This window comes from Pelodiscus sinensis, chromosome 31, assembly GCF_052426305.1.
Source record: "Pelodiscus sinensis isolate ZL-2025 chromosome 31, ASM5242630v1, whole genome shotgun sequence".
Lineage (NCBI taxonomy): Eukaryota > Metazoa > Chordata > Testudines > Trionychidae > Pelodiscus > Pelodiscus sinensis.
In genome coordinates, this window is record NC_143082.1 from 7436323 (window position 1) to 7460448 (window position 24126).

Here is a 24126-nt window from a genome sequence, read left to right on the forward strand (position 1 = left end):
TCCATAATTTTGTGGGATTTAATGCCATTCCTAGTCTTGAGCAAGAAATACAGGCAGTCCCCGGGTTACGTACAAGATAGGGACTGTAGGTTTGTTCTTAAGTTGAATTTGTATGTAAGTCGGAACTGGTACATATTGTCGGGGAAACTCTAGCCAAACATTTCTCCAGAGCTCAGTTTTATTCTCCCACACCTCACTTCCCTTAGTCCTTTATTCTCAAGCTGAGGTGTCTGCTGAGAAAAGCCGCTCCGCGTCTCCCTGGTCTGCTGGGGGGAAGCAGCTAGTGCAGGGTTGCCTCACCCCATTTGTAAGTAGGGATCCGATGTAAGTCGGATCCATGTAACCCGGGGACTGCCTGTAGTCAAATTGAGAAAGGATGGATGCTTTGTACAGGAGAATGTACAGGAGCTGTTGCAATTGCACACTGTTGCTCAGTGTGAGATCTCACACTGAGCAACTGACAATGTGAAACTGAGCTGGACCAACAAGAAAGCAAGGATGACAGTGATAATGTAAAAACTTAAAAAACAAGAGTCTGGTAGCACTTTAAAGACTAACAAAACAGGTGGATAGAGCAGGAAGCCAGGAGTCTGATAAGAAAGGGTCTCTCCTGTTTCTTTGGATTGCTGGGTGAAATGACTAATAAGAAAGAGCAGTGATTATTTCATGAACTGTTTGCCAAAATCTCCAGGGTTCTCAATTATGCAGTGACTTGCTACAGGGAGATCGGTCATTCAAAAATTAATGCAGGAGAGCAGACATTGATATAGTTTAAGACTTCTGCAACCAAAATGCCAGCTACGGAAAAGCCAGCTGCCACTCCCTACCTACATTTGGCTTAACTGAACCTGCGACGGCTGATTAAACTTACCAGGCTATGTGCACAGCAGGGCTGAAGCATCTAAGTGGACCAACCAAGGGGACCACTGAAGAAGAACTGTTGTGTATTCACTGTATTAAAAAGTGCTATACAGGCAGTCCCCGGGTTACGTACAAGATAGGGACTGTAGGTTTGTTCTTAAGTTGAATCTGTATGTAAGTCGGAACTGGCGTCCAGATTCAGCCGCTGCTGAAACTGACCGCCAGTTCTGACTTACATACAGATTCAACTTAAGAACCCCAAGCTTCCCCAAGTCAGCTGCTGCTGAAACTGATGAGCGCTGATTCCAGGAAGCCTGGGGCAGAGCAACTCTGCCTCGGGCTTCCTGTAGTCAGCGCTGGTCAGTTTCAGCAGCAGCTGACTTGGGGACGCCTGGGGCAGAGCAGCTGGGGTGCTGCTGGGTTGCTCCAGTAGCACCCCTCGGCGCTACTGGACCAACCCAGCAGCACCCCAGCTGCTCTGCCCCAGGCGTCCTGATTCACCCACTGCTGAAACTGACCAGCAGCGGCTGAATCAGGACCTGGGGCAGAGCAGCTGGGGTGCTGCCGGGTTGGTCCAGTAGTGCCCAGAGCGGGTGCTGCAGGACCAATCCGCTGCGCCCCAGCTGCTCTGCTCCAGGGTCCAAAACAAAAGCCTGGTCTGCTGGGGGGGGGACACTATCCGCCCCCCCCCCCCCCCAGCAGACCAGGGACACGGGGAGCAGAGCAGCAGCGGCAGCAGGGTGCCGCGCCTCTGAGGCTTTGCTCTGGCAAAGTCTCAGAGGCGCGGGACTCCCCCTCCCCCCCGCGGCTGCGGCTTCAGTCCCGGTGCCTGTGGTCTGCTGGGGACCGTCCCCAGCAGACCACAGGCACCGGGTCTCAAGCGGCAGCAGCAGCGGTTCCCGCGCTTCTGAGGCTTTGCTCCAGCAGACCAGGGGCACCGGAGCAGCTTACGAATGGGGCTTTCTCGCCCTGGAGCTCGCAGGTAGCAATCCACTACCTCGATCTCCGGGGCGAGAAAGCCCCGTTCGTAAGTGCGGATCCGACATAAGTCGGATCCGCGTAAGTCGGGGACTGCCTGTATGTCTGAACAGTGTTAGGATTCTACATTATTTTATTCAATGTTTTATGTGTACTGTATAATTTGTCATTGTAAAAACATACAGGCTACGTCTTGACTGGCATGATTTTCTGCAAATGCTTTTAACGGAAAAGTTTTTCTGTTAAAAGCATTTGCGGAAAAGAGCATCTAGATTGGCATGGATGCTTTTCCGCAAAAGCACTTTTTGCGGAAAAGCATCCGCGCCAATCTAGACACGGATTTGAGCAAAAAAGCCCCGATCGCCATTTTCGCGATTGGGGCTTTTTTGCGCAAAACAATACTGTGTCGTCTACACTGGCCCTCTTGTGCAAAAGCATATACCCAAGAGGGCTTTTGCCCAAACGGGAGCAGCACAGCATTTCCGCAAGAACACTGACAATCTTACATGAGATCATCAGTGTTCTTGCAGAAATTCAAGCAGCCAGTGTAGACAGCTGGCAAGTTTTTCTGCAAAAGCCACTAGACGCAGCCACTTTGTTTAGGCAAAAAGAGCATTGTCATAGGTGATTATGGCAAAGTTATTAAGGTATCCCATCTTATTTCACTATTTCTTATGGGAAAAAATTCCCCAATATACACTGTTTTGGTATCCACCTCTCTTTTCAACAATGCAACCCCAATGTATACAGGGAATATACTGTAGTCCATTTCTAGATGGAAATGGTAGGAGTTGCCAATAATATGGCACAAATGTCATTTCTGGTTTACTTTTGGCAAAGAACCAGATGTATTCACAACATAAGATGATGATGAAACACTTTCCATTCCAACAGTAACTAAGGAACATCAACTACTGTAGCCAAGACACTTTTAAATCAGCAGGTATGAGTAACTTGCCTTCACATGTTTTAAAAAAATAGGCTGAGGAGCGTGTTACACTCAACGCGATTTTCAATAAGTCTTGGAAGACTGGACAAGTTAGAGAAGAAAGCAAGCAAGGTAATATGCCAGTATTTAGAAACACTGGATGACTCAAATAACTATAGGCCTCTCTGACTGACACTGATCTTGGGCAAAATAATGGAGCAGCTGCTATAGGACCTGATTAATAAAGAATTAAAGGAGAGTAATGCCAATTAGAAATTATTCATATGAAGAGATCTTGTCAAACTACCTTTTTATTTAAATTTAGAAGTATATTATTATATTACTTCAGAATTCACTGCAACTGTTATTTAGAATACTATATCCAGTTCTGGTGTCCATAATTCAGGGCATTGAAAAATAGGAGAGGCTTCAGAGGACAGCCGTAAGAATTATATAAAGGCTCAAAGAGCTCAATCTATTTAAATAAGAGAAAGTTACATAGTGATTTGATCACAATCTTTTAAGTACCTACATGGAAAATGGAAGTGTGAGAGGGCTATTTAACTAGCAAAAAAAACTACAAGGTCCAGTGGCTGAAAGCTGAAGCTACCCACACGAGAACTATGGCGCAAATTTTTGGTAGTGAGGGAATTTAAGCACTGGAGCAATTTACTAAGGATTGTTGTGGAGTCTTCATCTCTGGAAATTTTTAAACCAATTTTGTATTGATCTTATTCAAACATAAATTGATGTAGGAACTCCTATGACCTATGATATACAGGAGGTCAGTCCTAGATCACAATGATCCCTTCTGGCCTTAGAGTCTCTGAATCTATTAACCAAGCTTCAAAAAACAAGCAAGCAAGCAAGCAAACAAACCAACCTAATTATTAAAAATGTATAGGCTTGAGATGTAAGTGCAACAAAAATATTGAACTTAAGTTTACATGGATAGTTTTACTGATTTGTCATTTTAAATAGCCTTCAGTGTGCTGGAATTTACCTTTAAATAAAATCTACAGCATTCATACTGAAACTCCACCTTGCAAACATAATAACCATAACGGGTCAGACCAAAGGTCCATCTAGCCTAATATCCTGTTTGCCAACAGTGGCCAATCCTGATGCCCCAGAGGGAAAGAGCATAATAAGTAATCCTCAAATGATCCCTCTCTAGTCGTCCATTTCCAGACAAACGGAGGCTACCATTCCTACTCATCTGGCTAATAGCCACTGATGGACCTAACCTCCATGTGCATATCTAGCTCTTTTTTGAACTCCGTTGAAGTCCAAGTCTTTACAACATCCTCTGGCAAGGAGTTCCACAGGTTGACTGTGAGCAAAGATCCACACAAAACCATTGCAACAATGTAGCCCTCAAAATAGAGCATGGGTGGTGTGACGGGGCGGACAGGCCCCGCACTGACGAACAGGGGATAACCCAGGCCCAACTGGCGGAGGAAGCCCCACCCGTCCGACCCTGCTGGGCATGCTCCCAGAAGCGGCCGGGTATAAAGGCAGAAGGAGCCCTGCAGTCAAGAAGGCCACAGGCTGAGGGAGGAGACCAGGCCGGGCCAGTGTTCCTGCAGCAGCTGGGACCAGAGTCACTGCCCATGCCGGACCCTGACATGGAGAAAGTAGCCGCTGACCCAGGGCGGCAGGAGCGTGCCCACAACCCCAGCAGGTATTGCCTCAGAGGCGACTGGGCCCCAGGGGAACCAGGGCGTGGTAGGAAGCAGCCCAGGGCAAAGGATATAAAGTTTGGCTCGGCGTGTATCGGTCGGATTCCCCGCCGAGCGGGCAGGAGCCATAGGCCCTGCCTAAAGGGCCCTGGGCTGGGACCCGGTGGAGAGGGAGGGCCTGGGTCCCCCTACCACCCGTTTTCCCTTCCCTGGATAAACAAACCCCGGGCCAGGGGAGGCTTCTCAGAGCGGTTAGGCCTCTAGTACCGTATATGCCCTAATAGAGGGGCCTGGACTTTTACGTTGGGACTTTGGTTACCATATATGCCCTGACAGAGGGGCCTGGACTTTTACGTTGGGACTTTGGTTACCATATATGCCCTGACAGAGGGGCCTGGACTTTTACGTTGGGACTTTGGGTACTGTATAGGCCCGGTAGGAGGGGGCCGAAACCCCAGACAGGGGCGTACCCCCTGACAGGTGGTAATTAAATATGGCATAGGCCTTTGGTAAGCTGTCTGCACAAAAGTGTGGAATTTACCTTCCCTGAAGAGTATTTCATCTTAAAGATAGCAAGCCTACCCTTTAAAATGGCAGCAGATTATTACAAAATGCAATAAAAATAAATTGTATATACACTATCTTGAAAAACCAGTAGACAGATTCCAACAAAATTAAAAGCTGTAACCAATACGGATGCTATTTGTGTGCAAAGACTACTTCAAGTTCATTATTCTGCTTGTTGCTCCTATTTTCAGATGTGTTTTGCATTAGGGCCATGCAAAATCTAAACCTTAATACTCTTGAAGGCTTAGGTAGGTGTTACCAAACATGCAAGTATAAAATGGTTACTCGCATTCTTGTAACTGTTGTCCTGAGAGATGTGTTGCTCGTAACCATTCCAGTGAGGTATGTGTGCACCGGATGCACAGTCATGGGATGGTTTATTCCCTAACAGCACCCATCAAATAGGCTTTGGAATCCCCTAACCCAAGCCAAACTCAAGGAGGTGGGATCAGAGACTACCTGGAAACAAACTGCAACACCACTCTACCAACAGCCTTGTCATCTTTGGCCTGCTGTGCTATGGCATAATGGTTCGCGGAAGTATGCAACGAAGACCAGGTGGCCACGCTGCAAATGTCTAGAATAGGCATCTGTGCCACAAAGGTGGCAGACGAGGCCTGGGCCCTAGAGGAGTGGGCTGTAATAGGGTAAGTTGATAAATGAGCCAGATCATAACAGGCCCTAATACAGGATGTGATCAGGATGAGATAAGACGGACTGATATTGGCAGACCCTTCATTCTGTCACTTATCAAAATAAACAGCTAGGGGGACTTATAGAAAAGTTTTGTCCTATACAAATAAAAAGCCAAGGCATGTCTAACATCTCTGTCCAGACTTGCTCTGCTCTGTTCCAGACTTGTGAGGTTTGGGATAAAACACAGGCAAAAACATATCCTGACTGACATGAAACTGGGACACCACCTTTGGCAAACAAACAAACAAACAAATACCCACAGAGTGTAGGTGAAGCCTAACTTTATCCTTAAAGACAACAGTGTAAGGTGGATCCGAAGTCAAAGCTCAGAGCCTGGACACCAGCCTGGCAAAAGTAATAGCCACCAGATAGGATACCTTCCAAGAAAGGTGTAAGAGAGAACACATTGCCATAAGCTCAATGGGAGGTGCCATCAGCTTAAGGTCCCATGACAGAAGGGGTTGACACACATGCGAGTATAACCTGTCCAGCTGCTTCAGAAACTGGTGGAGCATGTGGTCAGCAAGAATCGACTTTCCCTGGGAACCTGAGTGGAAGGCCAATAGCTGTGAGGTAAACCCTGACCAAGGAGGTAGCCAGACCCTGAATCCAAGGGTCCAGAAGCTAGTCAAAAATAGCCAAGATAGGCAAGTCCATAGGGGAAAAGTTCCTTTGGGCTACCCACAGCACTTCCACTTTGCTAGGTATGTTGCCCTAGTGGAGGGCTTTCGATTACCCAGCAGGACCCTCTGAACGTGCTTCAAGCATTGTTTCTCCAAGTGGGTCTGGCCCACGAAAGCTCATCACCTAATAAACCATTTTGTTAGTCTTTAAAGCGCTGCATAGTCCTATCTTTTGTTTCAGCTAGACCAGACTAATATGGCTGCATCTCTATCACTATTCTCCAAGGCAGTTAGCCATAGAGCTTCCAGGCCATGAGGTGCAAGGACTGGAGATTTGGACAATGAAACCTGCCGAAGTCCTGCATTATCTGGGTACAATGGGAGAGCTATGGGCTGGTCCAGGTTGAACAGGGCCAAGACTCAGTGCTGACAAGGCCAGGCTGGTGCTATCAGAATCAGGAAGGCCCTGAACTCCCTAACCTTGAGGGCCAGCTTGTGAATCAATGGGAATAGAAGGAAGGTGTACAGGAGGACTTGGAGCCAGGGAACTAGAAGAACATCCCCATGGGCTGTGGTTGAGAAGGGAGCAGAATTGAGGACACTTCCTGTTGCTGCAAGTCACAGGCAGATACAGGAAAGGAAATCCCCACCTGCAGATGATGTCCAAAGGTCACATCTGCCCTGAGAGACCTTTCATGACCCCTGAAGGACCTTTTGAGCTGGCTGCCAGATGCCAGACGGATCTGGGCGGTGGAAGGATATGCCAGCAAGTAGGCTGGTTGGTTGGTTGAAGTCCACCAGTCAAGAGACTGTAGAACTGGCAGAGGAAGTGTGAGGCACCTCGCAAGGCTGTGTCGGTTTGGAATCAATGCGAACAAATGATCATTGCGAGCCAATGCTGCACACGGCGCATGTGTAGCCTCACAAATAGGACTACAAAGGTTGTAGCTGCCATATGCCCCAGTAATTGGAGGTACATGCAGGCTGAGGAAAAGGGAGTATGCTTGACCTCCCAAATAAGGGAGGTCATAACGCCTTGAATCTTTGTGATGGCAGGTAGGCTCTTGCTGTCACTGAATCTAGAAGTGCTCCAATAAATTCTATCTTTTGTGTGGGCTGTATGATGGATTTGTGTATATTGATAAGTCGGCCATGTTGGGGAAAGTATTCTCTGGTAGTGGTTGTCATAGCTATAGTTTGTTGACGTGTGGATTCCTTGATTAAACAGTCATTGAAGTAGGGGAAGATGATGACATTTTATCTTCTGAGAAAAGCTGTGACCACCGCTAACATCTTCAAGAATACTCGAGGGGCCACAGAAAGACCAAGAGGGAGGATTCAGTATTAGTAATGGTCTTGACCTACAAAGAATCTGAGAAATCTCCTGTGAGCAGGATGAATGGTAACATGAAAATATGCATCCTGAAGGTCAAGGGCTGAGAACCAGTCCCCTCTGTCCATTATGGTTATGATAGTTTGCAGGGGTCACCATTCTGAATTTTGTGTTGAGGATGAACTTGTTGAGTTTCCTGAGATCCAAGACTGGCCTCCAGCCCCGTTTTCTTGGCTGTTAGGAAATAATTGGAATAGAACCCACTTCTCCGATATTCTGTGAGAACCAGTTCTATTGCCCCTAGGGTGAGTAGCTTTTGTACTTCTGCTTGTAGTAGAGGCTCATGAGATGGGTCCCTGAAGAGGAACAGGGTAGGGGGTGTGGATGTGAAGAGGATTTTGTAGTCCGATTTGATAATTTCGAGGACCCACTTGTCTGAAGTCACGTGGGCCCATTCTTGGTAAAAGGGTCTCAGGAAATGATGGAAGGTGACATTTGGATGCGCTGGATCTGTGGAGTGGCCACTCAGTCCCCCGACCAAGACTTCAAATTTGCTACTTGTGTGAAGTCAACTGGGAGTTAGAGGACTGGTTCTGCTGAGTCCTCCTTCTGTTGGAGCACTGCTTGAGCCTGTTGTCATATGGCCTCTGCTGTTGTCTGTAGTAGTTATAGCCCCATGGCCTTTGGTAGGGGGTGTATTTGCATCTTTTGTTTGGTGTGGGTATACGTCTCCAGAGTATGGCACAAGGGTCCTTCATTGAGTGTAGGACTTCATCTCTCTTTGTGGCGAACAGCTAGTTTATATCAAAGGAAGAGGTCCTCCATTTTAGACTGTAATTCTTTTGGGTCCCCTGATGATTGTAGCCATGAGGCCCTACACATTACAACTGCTGTAGCTGGAGCCCTGGCAGCTGTGTCAGCAACATCCATTGCAGCCTGGAGGGCAGTTTTTGCCATGTTTCTTGTCTTGCGGTGTAGACTTGGGTGTTTGGAGTTCTGATTAACCGACTCTATGATTAGCGAGTTTGGTTGGGGATGTGCGAAGAGGAAGTCCATGCCTTTTGCTGGGATTAAATATTTTCTATCCATCCTGCAATTTGTTAGGGGGATGAGGCTGGAATTTGCCAAAGAACTTGTGATGGTTCCAAGATAGATTCGTTAATGGGTAAGGCTATCTTTGAGGATGCCATGGGTTGTAGTACTGTAAGTAATTTATATTGTTTGTCTTGAACCTCATCGATACAATCGATACACATGTTCCCAAGGAGGCCACTGAGGCTTAAATTGTTGTGGAGGATACATCCACAGCTGGTTAGGCCACGGGAGATGTTATTGTAAGGAATGATCCTGATATGAATGCCAGGAAGCCACTGATCCTGATGGAGATGAGTGGCACAATGAAAATCTACTCCACTGCCTGCTACCGTAGTCAGCGTAGTGAACAGGCTCCTGGTCTCAGAAGTGTACCCAGATGAGGGGATTTCTGTAAATGATGCGTCTTGCACAATGTTTTCTTATGCTCCGGTGCCAGAGCATGTTCGGGTTCAGGCCGAGCAGGGATGGCATTTCGGGGTCTTTTCTGGCCCTGGCTGTCATATTTTGACAATGCGGTCACTTATGTGCTGCATGAGTCTCTCCAAGACATTTAACACAGGACGCGTGTCCGTCCGAAATAGGCACTGAGTCATGGCATGAGTCACATTTCTTAAAGCCACGAGAGCCCGGCATGCTGAAAGAAAAAGCCCAGGCAGAGGGTTTGGTTTTTTTTTACCCCCCTTCAGGTAAACATTGAAACTATCATTACCTGACTAAACTATGAAGTATTACTAAGCTAACTATGCTATTTGTTTTGTTTTCCTGTCAGAAAAGAAGAGCATTGCTCTGACTCCATCTTCAGCTGAGGACAGTAGAAAAGCAACTAAGGGGGCTTGCGCCACTTGCGCACTCAATGAAAGGCAGGAGTGCAAGGCACTGAGTGCACAGGCGCAGCACGAGGGGCACTGCTCCCCAAAAACCTCTGATCAGTGATGCGAGGACACACCGAGACTTGAGTGACACACAGGGACACCACTCGATGAAGACACACTTCCTGGGGGCTTCCCATTTGCTCCCATTGGCCAGGATCTGAAGAATGCAAGCAGCAGGAGGCCGTGTTACATGGTGTCTGCAACAAGGTGCGAAAGCAAGTAAGTGCCCCCCCCCCCACCTCCACGTGCCCAGACCCTGCATCCCCACCCCCCTCATTCATCCTCCCCCACCGAGACCCTGCACCCCCAGCCTGCTCCTGCCCCTTCCCCATGGCCAGATATCCTGCCCCCAGCCTGCTCCTGTACCTTCCCTTGCTCCTATCCCCAGCCTGCTCCTGTACCCTCCTCCTGGCCAGTTACCCTGCCCCCAGCTTGCTCCTGCACCTTCCCCCTTGTTCCTGCCCCCTCTCTTCTGGGCAGACACCCTGCTCCCAGCCTGTTCCTGTACCCTCCTCCTTGGCCACACACCCTACTCGCAGCCAGCTCCTGCACCCTACCTCCCACCTAGATCCTGCACTCCCATCCCTATCCCACTCACTGGCAGCCCTGTCCTGCACATTTAACCCCTCATTTTTGGCTCCATCCCAGAGTGTGTGTGTGTGGGGGGGGGGGGGGGGGGGGGAGGAAACACGACAAAAATCCACTAACCCTGGAACCCTAGAAGAATAAATCTGTCCAGAGGCCTTGAACTTCAGTTCTCCCTGCACCATGGGACTGGAGCACCAGGGCAGCAAGGTGTTTCAGTTGAGGGCCACAGTGAGGGTTAGGGCTTTTTTCCCCCACTTCTCACTTGTGTGGCCCCGACCCCAAAAAGATTCCCCACTCCTGCCATAAATAAAGATGTGTGTTGGACATAATATTTTACTTTGTTGGCCAAGCTTCATTTTTTAAATAATCTCCCAATTAGGGCCCAGCCCTCATCTGGCCGCAGTGTCATAACACTCCTGTACCCCCCCTCACATACCTGCCCTGAACTCCTCATACCCCCACATCCCCAAACACATGCACCCCCACATCCCCAGTCTTCCGCACCCCCATATCTCTAGTTTCCTGCATCCCCACATTCCCAGTCTCCTGCCATAACACTCCTGCACCCCCCCCCCACAACACTGTGCGCTGAGCCCGTCATACACCTGAACCCCCTGCCCTGAGCCCCTCATACATCCCAATACAGACTCCTGCACTCCCACATCCCCGGTTCCCTACCATAGGATTGACAGAAGACAGCCTAAATGCATGCCTAAAGATGGATTTGACCAGTTATGATGTAAACTTCAAATAAATGTGTAATAAGATACAGCAGCAGAAGTTCCATTAAATAAAGTCTGAGTACAACGTTTCAGGGCTGAAGTTCTCTGCCAGCTTCAAAGACATTGACACTGGGTGCTCCTCCCTGGGACATACTGCATTGGCTGGCTCCGAAAAGATGGGTCTTGGAGTCAGACATCTGCTCCTCGCTGGCCTCCAATTCTCCTTCTATGGCGCCAGAGAATGGGGCTGGTTCCAGACAGTTCCCACTGGGGCTATCTGTCTCTGCACCCAGAGTTCTTCCATAGTGCTGCTTCTGCCACAGATGCTGGAGAGCTGCGCACCAACAAACTCAGTGCTGGGTCTTGACACAGCAAGGTGGATTATAATCTCACAGCAGCCTCCATAAGGAGCTGATTTAAATGGAAGTCCTGCTCCTTTTTTGTTCTAGGGTGAAATCTTTTACAAATCCTGCACTTGTTCTCTTAGGGCACTTCCCTCAGACACTTTAGACAAGTATCATGGGTGTCAACAGCTGGCATAGGCTTACTGTAGACCCTGGAGTGCCTGAGCCTTTGGGACTCAGAGATGCCCCACATCTCCATGGGAAGATACTTGGTTGAAGTGGAGGGGAAATCCCCACTCCCAATAGCTAACAGAGATACAACTAATGCTAAACTACACTAACTGAAAGGCTAGGGCAGGGGCGAGAACCCCACAGGGCTGGAGCACACAATCTACTAGCCTGGACCCTCCTACTGTCTTTCCCCTGCTGAGTCAGGGGCTTCTCACTTTGCTTCTCACTTGTGCGCGGCCCTTGACTCAAAAAGGTTTCCCTTCCCGGGTAAAGGAAACAAAGAAGAGCTTGCTAAGCAAGCCACCAAAGTTCCAATGACTGTCACTAACAGCAAGAAGGAAATGTGGAGGAGCCAGATTGGCATGGTCACACTGTGTGCCATAAAGGCCCCACTTCAGTGGGCTCCACAGCAGACTTCACAGGTGTTGTGGAGGGAATTAATTTCCAACAACTGCACACGTGGCACGCACACACACCTAACTGGCATCGATATGAGCAATCATTCAAACTTCTGAGAATCAGTTTCCCTTCAGTTATTAATTACAGTAGAAACGGCTATTTTGCAATGACAAAAATTAGCTATTACATGATAGTACACAAAACTCAAGAAAATGGTATACTACTGCATATTCTGCTTGTCTGGCTACAGTAAATTACTTTTACGGTCTTTCAAAATGATAGTAAATTACAAACGGACAGTAGTAAGATTTTACTCCTATAGTTCTCATCTTTCGAACTTTTCTGAAAAACAGAGAGAACCATTTGCTTGTGATAGTTACAATGTGTACGTATTACATGGTTTTACTGCATAAGCAGGGTTATCCAAAAGCCAGACATGGTCAGGGGAGTTCTAAAACGTGGCCCATGTCATTTGCTGTCAAGAGAAACACGGCTCAGATGTCCAATGTAGTTAAATAACTGGAATTAAGATTAAGCATTTTATGTTGGGATTTGCAATTTGAGTATTACATGAGGATAGCTGTTAATCTGTTGCTATTTTATGCAAATTGCAGGGACCCCGCAACCAGTGAACAGTAGTGAATATACCTAAACAAGGAATGAACTCAAGAATGGGCAATCAAGTACTTTACCTGCTTCCTTTCTCCCACGTCCTCTTCCTTTTGCCTGGACTATTACAATTTCAGTTTCTTCTTCAGTCATTTCAGAGATTTTCTGCAGAAAAAGCTTTTCTAGAGCTTCTGCCATTAAGACTATGTCATCCCCTGGCTGGATTAATAATACATAGATAAAATAAATTAGGCAAGCACACACTTTCAAAGAAAGGTTTGCATGAGATTGTTACCTAAATAAAAAGTCACATTTAGGATTTAGCTCCATCTTTTTCACCCTTTAATATAGAGTTTAGTCATAACCAAGGTACAAAATGCAACAGAACCATTTCAATACAGACACCATGCACCTCAACCACTCATCCTATCTTGAATTCTACTACAGTAGTCCTCAAACTTTTGAGGGTTTTAACCACCCTTATCACACTCCCTGCCCCTACTTAACTGGGACCAGAAGTAGGGAAGGGAGGAGTGGAGGAGAGTGAAAAATAAACAGCGATAAAGGGTTGGAAATGTCTGGGGCTGCAGCTAGGACAAGTAGAGCTACAGCCAGGCTGCAATGGGGGACAGCATCTGGGTCCATGGCCAGGTGCAGCTACACTCTTTGGATTGCTCCGAGTCTTGGCCCCAGATTGGGAATGGAGCCACAGCCAGCCGCCAAGACTGGGGATGAGGCCAGGCAGAGGACATGTGGGGCTGGACCAGAGCAGAACTGGGAGAGAGTAGGAGCTGGGTGGGGTGGCCAGCCCTCCCCTGCCCCTGCCTTGTGGGACTGGCCTAGAGGAAAGTAGTGGGATGAGGGGGGAAGGTAGCGGAATAATCCCAATTTGTCAGTTTACAATGTTATGATAAGCAGGCTGCATTTTGAAAAAGCCATAGCAGGTATGTGTGTTAAGGGGGAACCTGAATGCCAATATGGCAGCCTCTCTTTGAATTTTAATCACAGAATTTTACCCACTCATTATGGACAAAAGCATAGAGCTGTTTAAAGAAGATTGTGACTGGCATGCAGCAAAAACTGGGAGGAGGGTGTTTTCTTTTATGGCAATAAAAAAAAGGGGGGGGGGAGTAGAGGGCTCAAAAAGGAAAAAAAAAATCAAGAACTGAGTTTTAGCCTTCTTAAGGCTAAGATGACTGGAATTCCACAAAGATGTAAGAAAAACAAGTTGAGATACTAGACTGGATAAAAGGAGATAGTATATCAGTGGAGAGTATGTCTGTGAGTCAAGAGCATAATGACTGTAGCTAAACCATGTTTGCATATAGAATGCCCAGAGAACACTGAGGGAGAAAAAGAGAGAAAGCCTTAAAATGAAGTCTTGAGAGACAGTAACAGAAGAAACACTGAACAAGCAATGTGAGAGGAAAAGAGAACCATGAAAAGCCAATGAAGGGCAAAATGTCAAGACTTAAGGAATGGTTGATGGTGTCGGAAGTTGCCAAGGGGTCAAGGAAGAAAAGATGGAGCACAGAAACTGAGTTTTGCCCAGCGGAAGGTCATTAGAAACTTCAATGAAGTGCAGAGGGCAGAAGCCAATTGGAAGATCAAGAACAGAACTGCAAGAAAAACTCCAAACAGCTGTTGCAGATAAAAAGTTCAATGGGTTTGGGAATGAAGACAGGAAGAAACACTAGAGCATGGTCTGAGGCCTAAACATGCTTGTATTGTGAGGGAAAATTAATGTGATGAGAGAGGATAAAAGTGGAGATGGGCGAGAGCAGATGTGAGAGGAGTTAGAAGACAAGAGGGGACAAGGAACTTCAGCTGAAAAAGGAGAGAAGGCATGAAGTCTTGGTGCCAATGATGAGGGGAAAGGAGGAAGGAAAGTATAGCGTAGTGAGGAGGATCATACCACATCTTTACACAAATCAGAAAAATCTTATGTGGGTCATTGAACTTCTTTGCTGCCCGTAGAAACTACAAGTTAATAACTCACATTAAGAGTCCCCCTCAATCCAGTTCATTGCTTCCTTGCTCTGTTACCTTGTCCAATGTTTGGTGATCTTCATCTTCTCGCTACTTCAAAATTTTACAACTTGGCCATGTCCCCCACTTCACTTTTAGAAGCATAAATCTATTATTTGCCCAATCTAGTCTCAATTATAAATATCCCACTCCCTGACACTCGAGAGATCCTTTTATTATCATTGCTGCTCTCTGAATCTTTTCCAATTCCTTGATATTCCTTCTGTGAAATGGCACACTATGCAAAGGGGAAATCTTCTAGTGCCAAAGTAAGAATACAAATGGATCCAAAGAACTACCCAACCACATGCAGTTCTTAAGTGGTGCAATGATTACAGGACATTCTCTTGGGAGGTCCAAATTCATAAAGTCATGTACCTTATTGTAGATGTAACAATTTGTAAACATTGTATTGAAGTCCTGGATACATTCTTGAGCATTCCAGTAGTAGTTATTCTCCAAGCGTTTCCTTATTGTTCCCATGTCCATAGGAGTTTTAATAATTTTATAATAATCCTGTGGAGATTAAAGAAAAAACTACCAGTTTGGAAGCTGGAAAAAAACCCAAAACTGGTACACAAAGTGCATATTTACAGGTATTACAATAGGACAAAAATGTAAATGGGTAACCGGTTAACTGGCACCTGGCCTAGCTGAAGCAGCCCCCCCGCCCATAGTGCAACAGGCCGTTTAACCAATTAAACATGTAGCTTAACTGGTTAACATTTTAAACAGGATTTTAGACCCCTACAAATGCAAAGCTTTGATAAGCTTTTATGTGCCTCTTACTTGGTATCACTGAACTTTATGAATTACTCTGACCCGGGGTGCCCAACTCATGGTCCTTCAGAGCATTTCATAAGGCCAGTGACCTGTTTCAACAAAATATGCTAACGGATGATTCATTAGTGTTTTGTTATCATATTTCATCATTTTAGTATACACAAGGAAATATGCTGAATTTAATTGGCCCACACAAGACTGAGTGTAGGTTTGTGTAGCCCTCCTGTGTGTCAGCTCTAAATAAACCCCTGGAGCTTTTATATGAAAACTATAAGCTTTCACATGAGAACAATATTATCAGAATTCCTACCTATCATAAAGAATTCTTGCCTCAGTCAGCACAAATCACTTCACAATAACTTAGGCTACATATTTAGGGTGATGTAAGTCATCTTGGGTTGATCAAGTTACAGTTGGGAAGATCTAAGTAGGATATTAGGAAAAACTATTTCACTAGGATGGTGGTGAAGCACTGGAATGGAATACACCTAGGGAGGTGGTGGATTCTCCATCCCGAGAGGTTTTTAAGTCATTGGCTTGACAAAGCCCTGGCTGGGATGATTTAGTTGGGGTTGGTCCTGCTTTGGGCAGGGGGCTGGACTCAATTGACCTCCTGAGGTCTCTTCCAGCCCTATGATTCTATGATTCTCTATGATCTATTTGGACATAAAATGGGTTTCTGGCCAATGTTAGTGCCCAATTATGGTGACGCAGTAAAACCACCTTCCTAAATGGCACTGAGCCATACTCAATCTACAGAGGTTGGAAGTATATAGACGCTGCATGGCTTATGTCAAAGACCTGAAAGTTAAAAGGGATCCTCTAGTCCAGTGGTCACCAACCAGTAGATTGGGATCTACTAGTAGATCCTGGAGCCTCTGACAGGTGATCCTGACTGGACTGGCCAGGAAGCTAGGAAGTGCTGACTCTTCAGCTGCCCCTCCCTCCACACAGTGCAGGCCACAGAACCTCACCTAACCATTCCTGAAATAGACCCTGAACCTCTGGCTGAGTGACTGAAGTCCTCAAATCATGGTTTAAAGCAGTGGCAGGCAACCTATACACCAACAGAGTGTGTGTGACTCACGAGACATTGTGTGTACCATTGCCCACAGGGTTGGCAGATTCCAATGGTTTCTGTCCAGAGAGGTTTTTTTCTACCAATATTACTAAAGTGATGCTTATATAAAGCAAGGACACATGAAGTGAAGTGCATGCTGATTGCACACAACACTGATTGTAAGAGCCTAGTGCTTTCTCTGCATCCAATCAAAGTGCTGCTACAATTCAATCAGGACACCCCACAAATTCCAGGTAAATAAGCATAGTTAGCAAAACTACCCTATTCCAGGAGACTGTCTTAGGGTACGTCTAGACTACCGCGTTTTGTCGACGGAAGTTTTGTCGACAGATACTGTCGACAAAACTTCCGTCGACAAAGAGCGTCCAGACACATTGAGTTCTGTCAACAAAGCAAGCTGCTTTGTCGACAGAACTCCGTAGTCTGGACGCAATGTTACAGGCAATAACACCTTCTGTCGACAGAGTTCTGTCGACAGAAGGTGTTATGCCTCGTAAAATGAGATATACCAGCGTCGACAAAACTGCTGAGTTCTGTCGACATTATGTCGACAGAACTCAGCGGTAGTGTAGACGCTGGTATAGTTTTGTCGACAAAAGTCCACTTTTGTCGACAAAAGTAGGTAGTCTGGACACACCCTTGGTTACGAAATGAAAGAGGACCACTGAGATGAAGGAGACCACTCATGCAGTCCACCTCACTAGCCTAGGTTGCCCATCATTTGTTTAAAAACTTAAAAGTTACACAGAAATTCACCATTTACACTCATTTAAACCTGCAAGTTACCTGGGACCCGTGCTGCACAGAAAGGCAAAGACCACCCTATACTCTTTCCCACTCTGACCAGGGGAAAATTCCTTCCCAGTCCCAAATATCTCAATTAGTTATTCTCTGAACACGAACTACCAGGCAAAGACACATCCAGGAAAGAATTGTCTGTTGCAGCTCTCAGCCCTGGCAATCCTCTAAGAACAGTTACACAATGACCAACAGTGATTCCTCTGGTCATATTTGTGAATGACACTGTCCAAGCATCAAGATTGGAAGACACCGCTCTTACCCTTTAAAATGTCAACTTTTTTTAAATGCTTTTTCCTGATTGCCAGAGATCCTACAAATCTGTTTACTTCCAAAAAAAAGTAAAGATTCTCTGTAGAAAATGAAAAATCTGTATTTTTATGTATGGTGAAAAAATAAAAGTTATATACCATGGAATCCGGATTATCCAATCTAACTGGAACCAGAGCCAGATTGGATAATCAAAAATTCAGACTGACAGCCCCAAGTGGAGGGGCTTGGGCTGTCAGCTTAAAAATTGTAAATATTAATAAAACATGGTGTTCAACTGATACCTACATATGTGTTGTAGCTAGGGATGTTAGATATCAAGTAACTGAATAGCTGTGTAACCACATGAAATCTTAGCATTTACATAACTATTCAACAGTCTCTGGGGGCAGCAGCCAGTGCACTCCCAGCTCCACTCCTGAGGAGCCCCTACCACCCTATGCTGTTGCCTGTCTATCGGAGGTGGCAGGGGTAGCCAGTTCGTGAGGGAGCCAGTTTAAAAACCAGCTCCTTGCGCAGACTGGCTGCCTACCGCCCCGCTGCTGCCTCTGATACAGAGGCAGCAGCGCAGGGTGACAGCAGCCTCTGTCCATGGGGGGTCCAAACTCTACACAGACAGAGGCTGTTCCGCATCCCACAGACTAGCCCCTGTCTGCAGTTGAGCAGCTGCATACCACAAAGAAGCAGTGGTCCCAGGCTTGCCACAGACAGAAGCAGCCCCGTGGGATGCAGAGCAGCCTCTGTCCACAGGGTGCGTGGACCAATGCAGACAGAGGGGAGGGAGGAGGCAGCACCACGGGGCCAGTGCTGGGGGAACTGGCTTTTAAGCCAGCTTCTGCTTTCCCCCACCCTGCCCGATAGAGGCAGCAAGGGAAGGACATGTGTGTAATCAACAAGATTAACCAAAAAGCCTAGGCTTATCGGTTAATTGTATAGTTGAATACATGAGGACATCCTTAATTGTAGCTAGTGAAAAATATTCAATTTTTCCTTTTAATCATGGAAAAACATGGGTTTTGTCATTAGAGAATTTTGGGCTCTCTCATAAAAATGGATACTTGCTGATAGCCAATCATGGTAAGCAGATCTAGCTCTTTGTGGTGTACAACTGCTCAACCAAACAGACTGGTTTCTCTAGCAGCAGCCCCTGTCTTCAGGATGTTGAACAGCCTCTGCTCATGGCAAGCCTGGGCCTCCTGTGGGCAGAGAAGCCACGGGGGGGGGAGGGGGGAGAGAAGTGGCACCACAGAGATAGTGCTGGGGGGGAGCCAGCTTTTAAGCCAGCTCCCCCACATACCAGCTCCTGTCCTCCCCACCCCCACATCTTGCTGCCCCTGATATAACCAGTTGACTGATTAAAGGGCAGGTGGGGAGATCTTGGAGTTATCGTGGACAGTTCTCCGAAAACTTCCACACAGTGTGCAGCGGTGGTCAAAAAGGCAAATAGGATGCTAGGAATTATTAGGAAAGGGATAGAAAATAAGACCCAGAATATCTTACTGCCCCTATATAAAACTATGGTATGCCCACATCTTGAATACTGTGTACAGATGTGGTCTCCTCACCTCAAAAAAGATATTTTGGCCTTGGAAAGGGTTCAGAAAAGGGCAACTAAAATGATTAGGGGTTTGGAACAGGTCCCATATGAGGAGAGGTTAAAGTGACTGGGACTTTTCAGTTTAGAAAAGAGACTGAGGGGGGATATGATAGAGGGCTATAAAATCATGAGTGGTGTGGAGAGGGCTGATAAAGAAAAGTTATTTATTAGTTCCCATAATAGAAGAACTAGAGGACACCAAATGAAATTAATGGGTAGCAGGTTTAAAACTAATAAAAGAAAGTTCTTCACACAGCGTGTAGTCAACCTGTGGAACTCCTTGCCAGAGGAGGCTGTGAAGGCTAGGACTATAACAGAGTTTAAAGAGAAGCTAGATAATTTCATGGAGGTTAGGTCCATAAAAGGCTATTAGCCACGGGATAAAATGGTGTCCTTGGCCTCTGTTTGTCAGAGGCTGGAGAGGGATGGCAGGACACAAATCGCTTCATCATTGTCTTCGGTCCACCCTCTCTGGGGCACCTGGTGCTGGCCACTGTCGGTAGACAGGATACTGGGCTAGATGGACCTTTGGTCTGACCCAGTATGGCCGTTCTTATGTTCTTATACCTGGTTAGCCTTATCTATTAGCTAGCTTCCTAATGTATGTGTAGTTCCCCTTTCTGAAGTTAAATGCTCTTGTGGTAGACTTCCTCCCCAGCTCCCAAGTATGTTAAATTTAATTACATGAGGGTTACAATTACCAAGCAGTCCAACTACAGTCACCTGTTGGATCAGTTCCTGTGCTCTGGAAGAGCTAAACTGAGAACTGCCTTTCCCCTGCTCCAAAGAGGAGTAACTGAATGATGTCTAAAACTTTATCTCTGCATACCATCCTTAGGTGACATATATCCAACCAATATGGCAATACTGGAAATCCCATATTATTACTGAGATTTTTTTTTTTTAAACAAACTCTCTACTCTCTTTGAGCATTTTGCTATCACCCCATCTTGGTAAGGCGGTCAGTAGTATATTTCTCCTGCAGTATTCACATGGTGCTCTCTCCAAAAGAGCTCCCAACAGCTCCCCCATCTTTTTTTTATCGTTATAGACAGATAGCATATTTTTTACAATTCCCTTCTTTCCCCCCCCATGTCTTTCAACATGGACTTGTGTAGACAGTGAAGTAATGACCATGGAGACACAAAAGAGGCTTCACAATGGTTGTAAGCCAATTAACTATGTTTACAATTAAAATATTCCCTTATAAAACTGAATATTACCAAACAGCGCTGAGAGGTACAAGAAAACAGCTGATGGAAGCCTGTGAACTCTATGAGCACTCCACTAAGGCCATGCATATTTTTCCTTCTATCAAAGCCTGTTCTAATACAAAATAGCAAGGATCAAGCAAGGAACTACACAGAATACAATGTAGTATTCTGAGTGGCAGGGAAGAGTGGAGAGCACTTAATTATCTAGTCTGGACTAGGGGAAAGGAGAGGCAGCAGTACCCTAACATACTGAACTATTCAAAATATTTATTCCTAGTGTATTTTCTGTTTGTAAATGAAAAGGAGTATTATTCTTAATTATAAATATCCCTCCCTCCCTTTAATTTGAAGGCTGGCTGAATCACTGAGCGTCCCCCTCCCCGTCCCACAGCCAAAACCACTGATTCAGTGATTTCAGAAGGCAGAAAGTATTCAAGATACAAAGGACTTCATATCTACACAGACACAAAGTGCAATCTGAGAAGCAGCAGCAATTTCTCAATCTGTACTTACAGGGAGGTTTAGCTTGACAGCATCCACAGGATGATGAAAAGGCCACGCAAACTGATGTTTCCATAGTGTCTTGAGCACCACTTTGAGCAGATACTGCAGTTGGTTGGTCTGTCGCTTGGGCTTGTTAGGGTTGGAAGTTTCTGGTGGTGGGGGGTTAGTGCCTACAGTATTGCCTTGTTGGGGTTGGGCCTGTGCCTGTGTTGTAGACATTTGTGTAGTTTCTAGTCCATCCCCCATTACTGGTAAATTTCTCAGTCTTGTCCCAGGACCACTCTCCACAGACATGCTATTGATCCCATTGCATTCCTCACTGGGCACTCTGTAAAGCAAATGAAACAGCATTAACTGCAGGACAGTTGAAAGGGGACAGTTTTCATTACTAACTAAATATTGCTTAAGTACAAACCAGGAGATACAGTGCATGGCTAGATGAGTATGCACACTAAATAAACTGCATACTTCAAATTTACTGAGAATTATTGGGTACGCTTCTTATAGCCTGCAACCGTTACAGAAGAGCTTGTTCAGTAGCAGGTATCAGCCAAATGACTAGTCATATTCCTAGATTCTAAGGCTGAAAAGTATGTCCTGGGTCATTCAGTCTACTAATGCCCCTCTTTTCCCAAATATACCTAGCCATTTTCTTCTGTCTCCTTATAGGATTGGATATACCTTCTATTGTATTTGTCCATTTTAGAGCAAGTTCCCCCCTCTCCCCCGCAAAAAGCCCAGAAAGAAATAAAATCTCTCAGTATGAGTAGTCTTATTAAAGTGTAAACAGAAATCATCTCCTCCTTGGTTTCTCATAAATGAAAGCCAAATTAGTGTGGCATTGTTAACAGCAACACCGTTAATGTTTAATTGCCTTTGCCTCCTAAATCCTTTCACTTTCTATGAAGAGCACAAACCTTAACTATCAGACTTAAGTCCCTCCTTATAAGGCTCTAGCACAGCAATTATCCAACTTCATTGTACTGTGACCATGTTCTGACAACAAAAATTACTACACGACCCCAAGAGGGGAGGACTGAAGACTAAGCCCAAAATACCCTGGGTGAGGTGGCCAAAGATGAGGCCCAAGGACTTCTACTCTGGGTGGGGGGAGGGGGAGGGAAATGTACCATTAGCCCTGGGCAGTGGGGTTTGGACTTTGGCTTTAGACTTCCTGGGGCCCAGGGTCAACACAAGCCTTGGCAACCTCATTAAAATGGGGCCCCAACCCACAGGAGAACCCCATTCTAGCTTATGAAAATAGCTTTATATTTCAATAAGCTATACTGAAAATATCAATCTTAGACAGGAATTAGCGAACATGGAAATTAAATATAATTGCAAACTTTTTCTAATTTAAGCAAATCATGAGTCATAGCTAACAATTTCTGTGAAGTGTTTCAGTCATACTATTCAGCACTAATCATTTAAATCTGCCTACGTGTATCTTCTTTGCTAATTCACATATAACACTGAGAAACATAGTTCAAACTTGAGACATACACAGAAATTAATAACAGACACTATTATACACCACTGTTATCTCATCAAAATGAGTCTCTCAAAATATAAGTTTTTCTAATTCGCCAAAACTGCTTTCATATAACACCAAAGGAACCTGTCAGACAAAGCACTACTCTTAAACAACTTTGCCATACCCCAGCCAGTTCTGTGCTTACTCAGTTGGAATAGAAGCAGTGGCCTCTTCCCAGAGCTCCTCTCCTTCTCTCTAAAACCTTGGAAAGTAATGTTACCACATACAGGTATACAAGCACATACAGCCGTGGTTACCAACCAGTAGATCGGAATCTACCAGTAGATTTTCGAGCCTCAGACAAATGATCCTGACTGGTTTGGCCAGGAAGCTATCAAGCACCAGCACTTCAATTGCCCCTCCCTCCACTGTCAGGCTGTTCCTGCACTCTACTCTGCCTTGGAGCTGCCCCCAGGGAGCCTCTTGCTTTCTGTGCATGGTGTGCGAGGGAGATAGGGCGGCGAGGGGGCGCTGATGTCCAAGTGTCCCTCCTCCTCCTATTCCTGTACCCCATCTCCACACAGAGCGAAGGGGGTGGAAGGAGCTTGGCAATGCAAATCTGTCACTCTCACACACTGTGTGTGTCTGTCATTTTCACAAACACACACAGTCATTCCCTCTCATCTTCTGACCCAACACATACATGGGGGCTTCTTGTTACTACTTTTACTGCTTGCAAAGTGTGTTATTTTGGGTTTTGACTAAGGATGTTAAAGACTTGTCGACTATCCGATAAGCATTTGCTTATCAGATAGTCTTTTGAATAGTTGACTAGTCAATGTACATTTCAGAGGAGGAATGCGGAACTCTATGTACAGCCCAGGGCCAGCGGGAAGTTCCACTGACCCTGGGCTGCACGCAGGTGCCTTCTTTGAAATGTATTTCAAAGCCATGGAGCCCTGGGGACTCCCACAGCACTTCCTGGGGAGCCCTGAGTCAGCTGGGAAGACCCCAGGATCTCCGCAGCAGCCCCTTTGAATTGTGCAGATGTGTGGCTCAAAGGAACAGCTGCTGTCCGTGGATCAGCTGTTCAGCAGCTGCTGTCCCTTTAAACCATGCATCCACAGGATTCAAAGGGGCAGCTGTCCCCAGCCTCCCAAAGCATTTCCCCAGAACCCGGGGGTCAGCTGGGAAGTCAATTAACCGCATTTTAACATCCTTAGTTTTGACTGGTCTGTACATTTCATAATTTTCATTTCTCTCTTACGCGTAAATTTAATTCTTTTAGTAGTGAGTTCTAAAACGCCTAACCTGTCATGGCTGGAGTCATTATCCCTATGGTACAGGCAGTCCCCGGGTTACGTACAGGATAGGGACTGTAGGTTTGTTCTTAAGTTGAATCTGTATGTAAGTCGGAACTGGCGTCCAGACTCAGCCGCTGCTGAAACTGACCGCCAGTTCTGACTTACATACAGATTCAACTTAAGAACCCCAAGCTTCCCCAAGTCAGCTGCTGCTGAAACTGATGAGCGATGATTCCAGGAAACCTGGGGCAGAGCAACTCTGCCTCGGGCTTCCTGTAGTCAGCGCTGGTCAGTTTCAGCAGCGGCTGACTTGGGGACACCTGGGGCAGAGCAGCTGGGGTGCTGCTGGGTTGCTCCAGTAGCACCGCTCCTCGGCGCTACTGGACCAACCCAGCAGCACCCCAGCTGCTCTGCCCCAGGCGTCCTGATTCACCCACTGCTGAAACTGACCAGCAGCGGCTGAATCAGGACCTGGGGCAGAGCAGCTGGGGTGCTGCCGGGTTGGTCCAGTAGTGCCCAGAGCGGGTGCTGCAGGACCAATCCAC

The 24126-nt window shown here is 46.2% G+C and overlaps 1 protein-coding gene across 10 annotated transcripts in view; it reads right to left on the reverse strand.

The window, feature by feature from the left end:
* The window catches only part of BRD4 (bromodomain containing 4), a 221603-nt gene that overhangs the window by 92400 nt on the left and 105077 nt on the right, over positions 1-24126 (reverse strand). For 9 of the 10 annotated variants that reach the window (XM_075902152.2, XM_075902149.2, XM_089774705.1 and 6 more), the window contains 3 exons: positions 20813-21131; positions 14935-15072; positions 12612-12747 (listed from right to left, as the gene is read on the reverse strand). In XM_075902152.2, coding sequence (XP_075758267.1) covers positions 12612-12747; positions 14935-15072; positions 20813-21097 — 559 coding nt within the window. In that variant the 5' untranslated portion in view covers positions 21098-21131. Of the gene's footprint in view, positions 1-12611; positions 12748-14934; positions 15073-20812; positions 21132-24126 lie in introns of those variants that run through there. The other variant, XM_075902158.2, reaches the window with a different exon arrangement.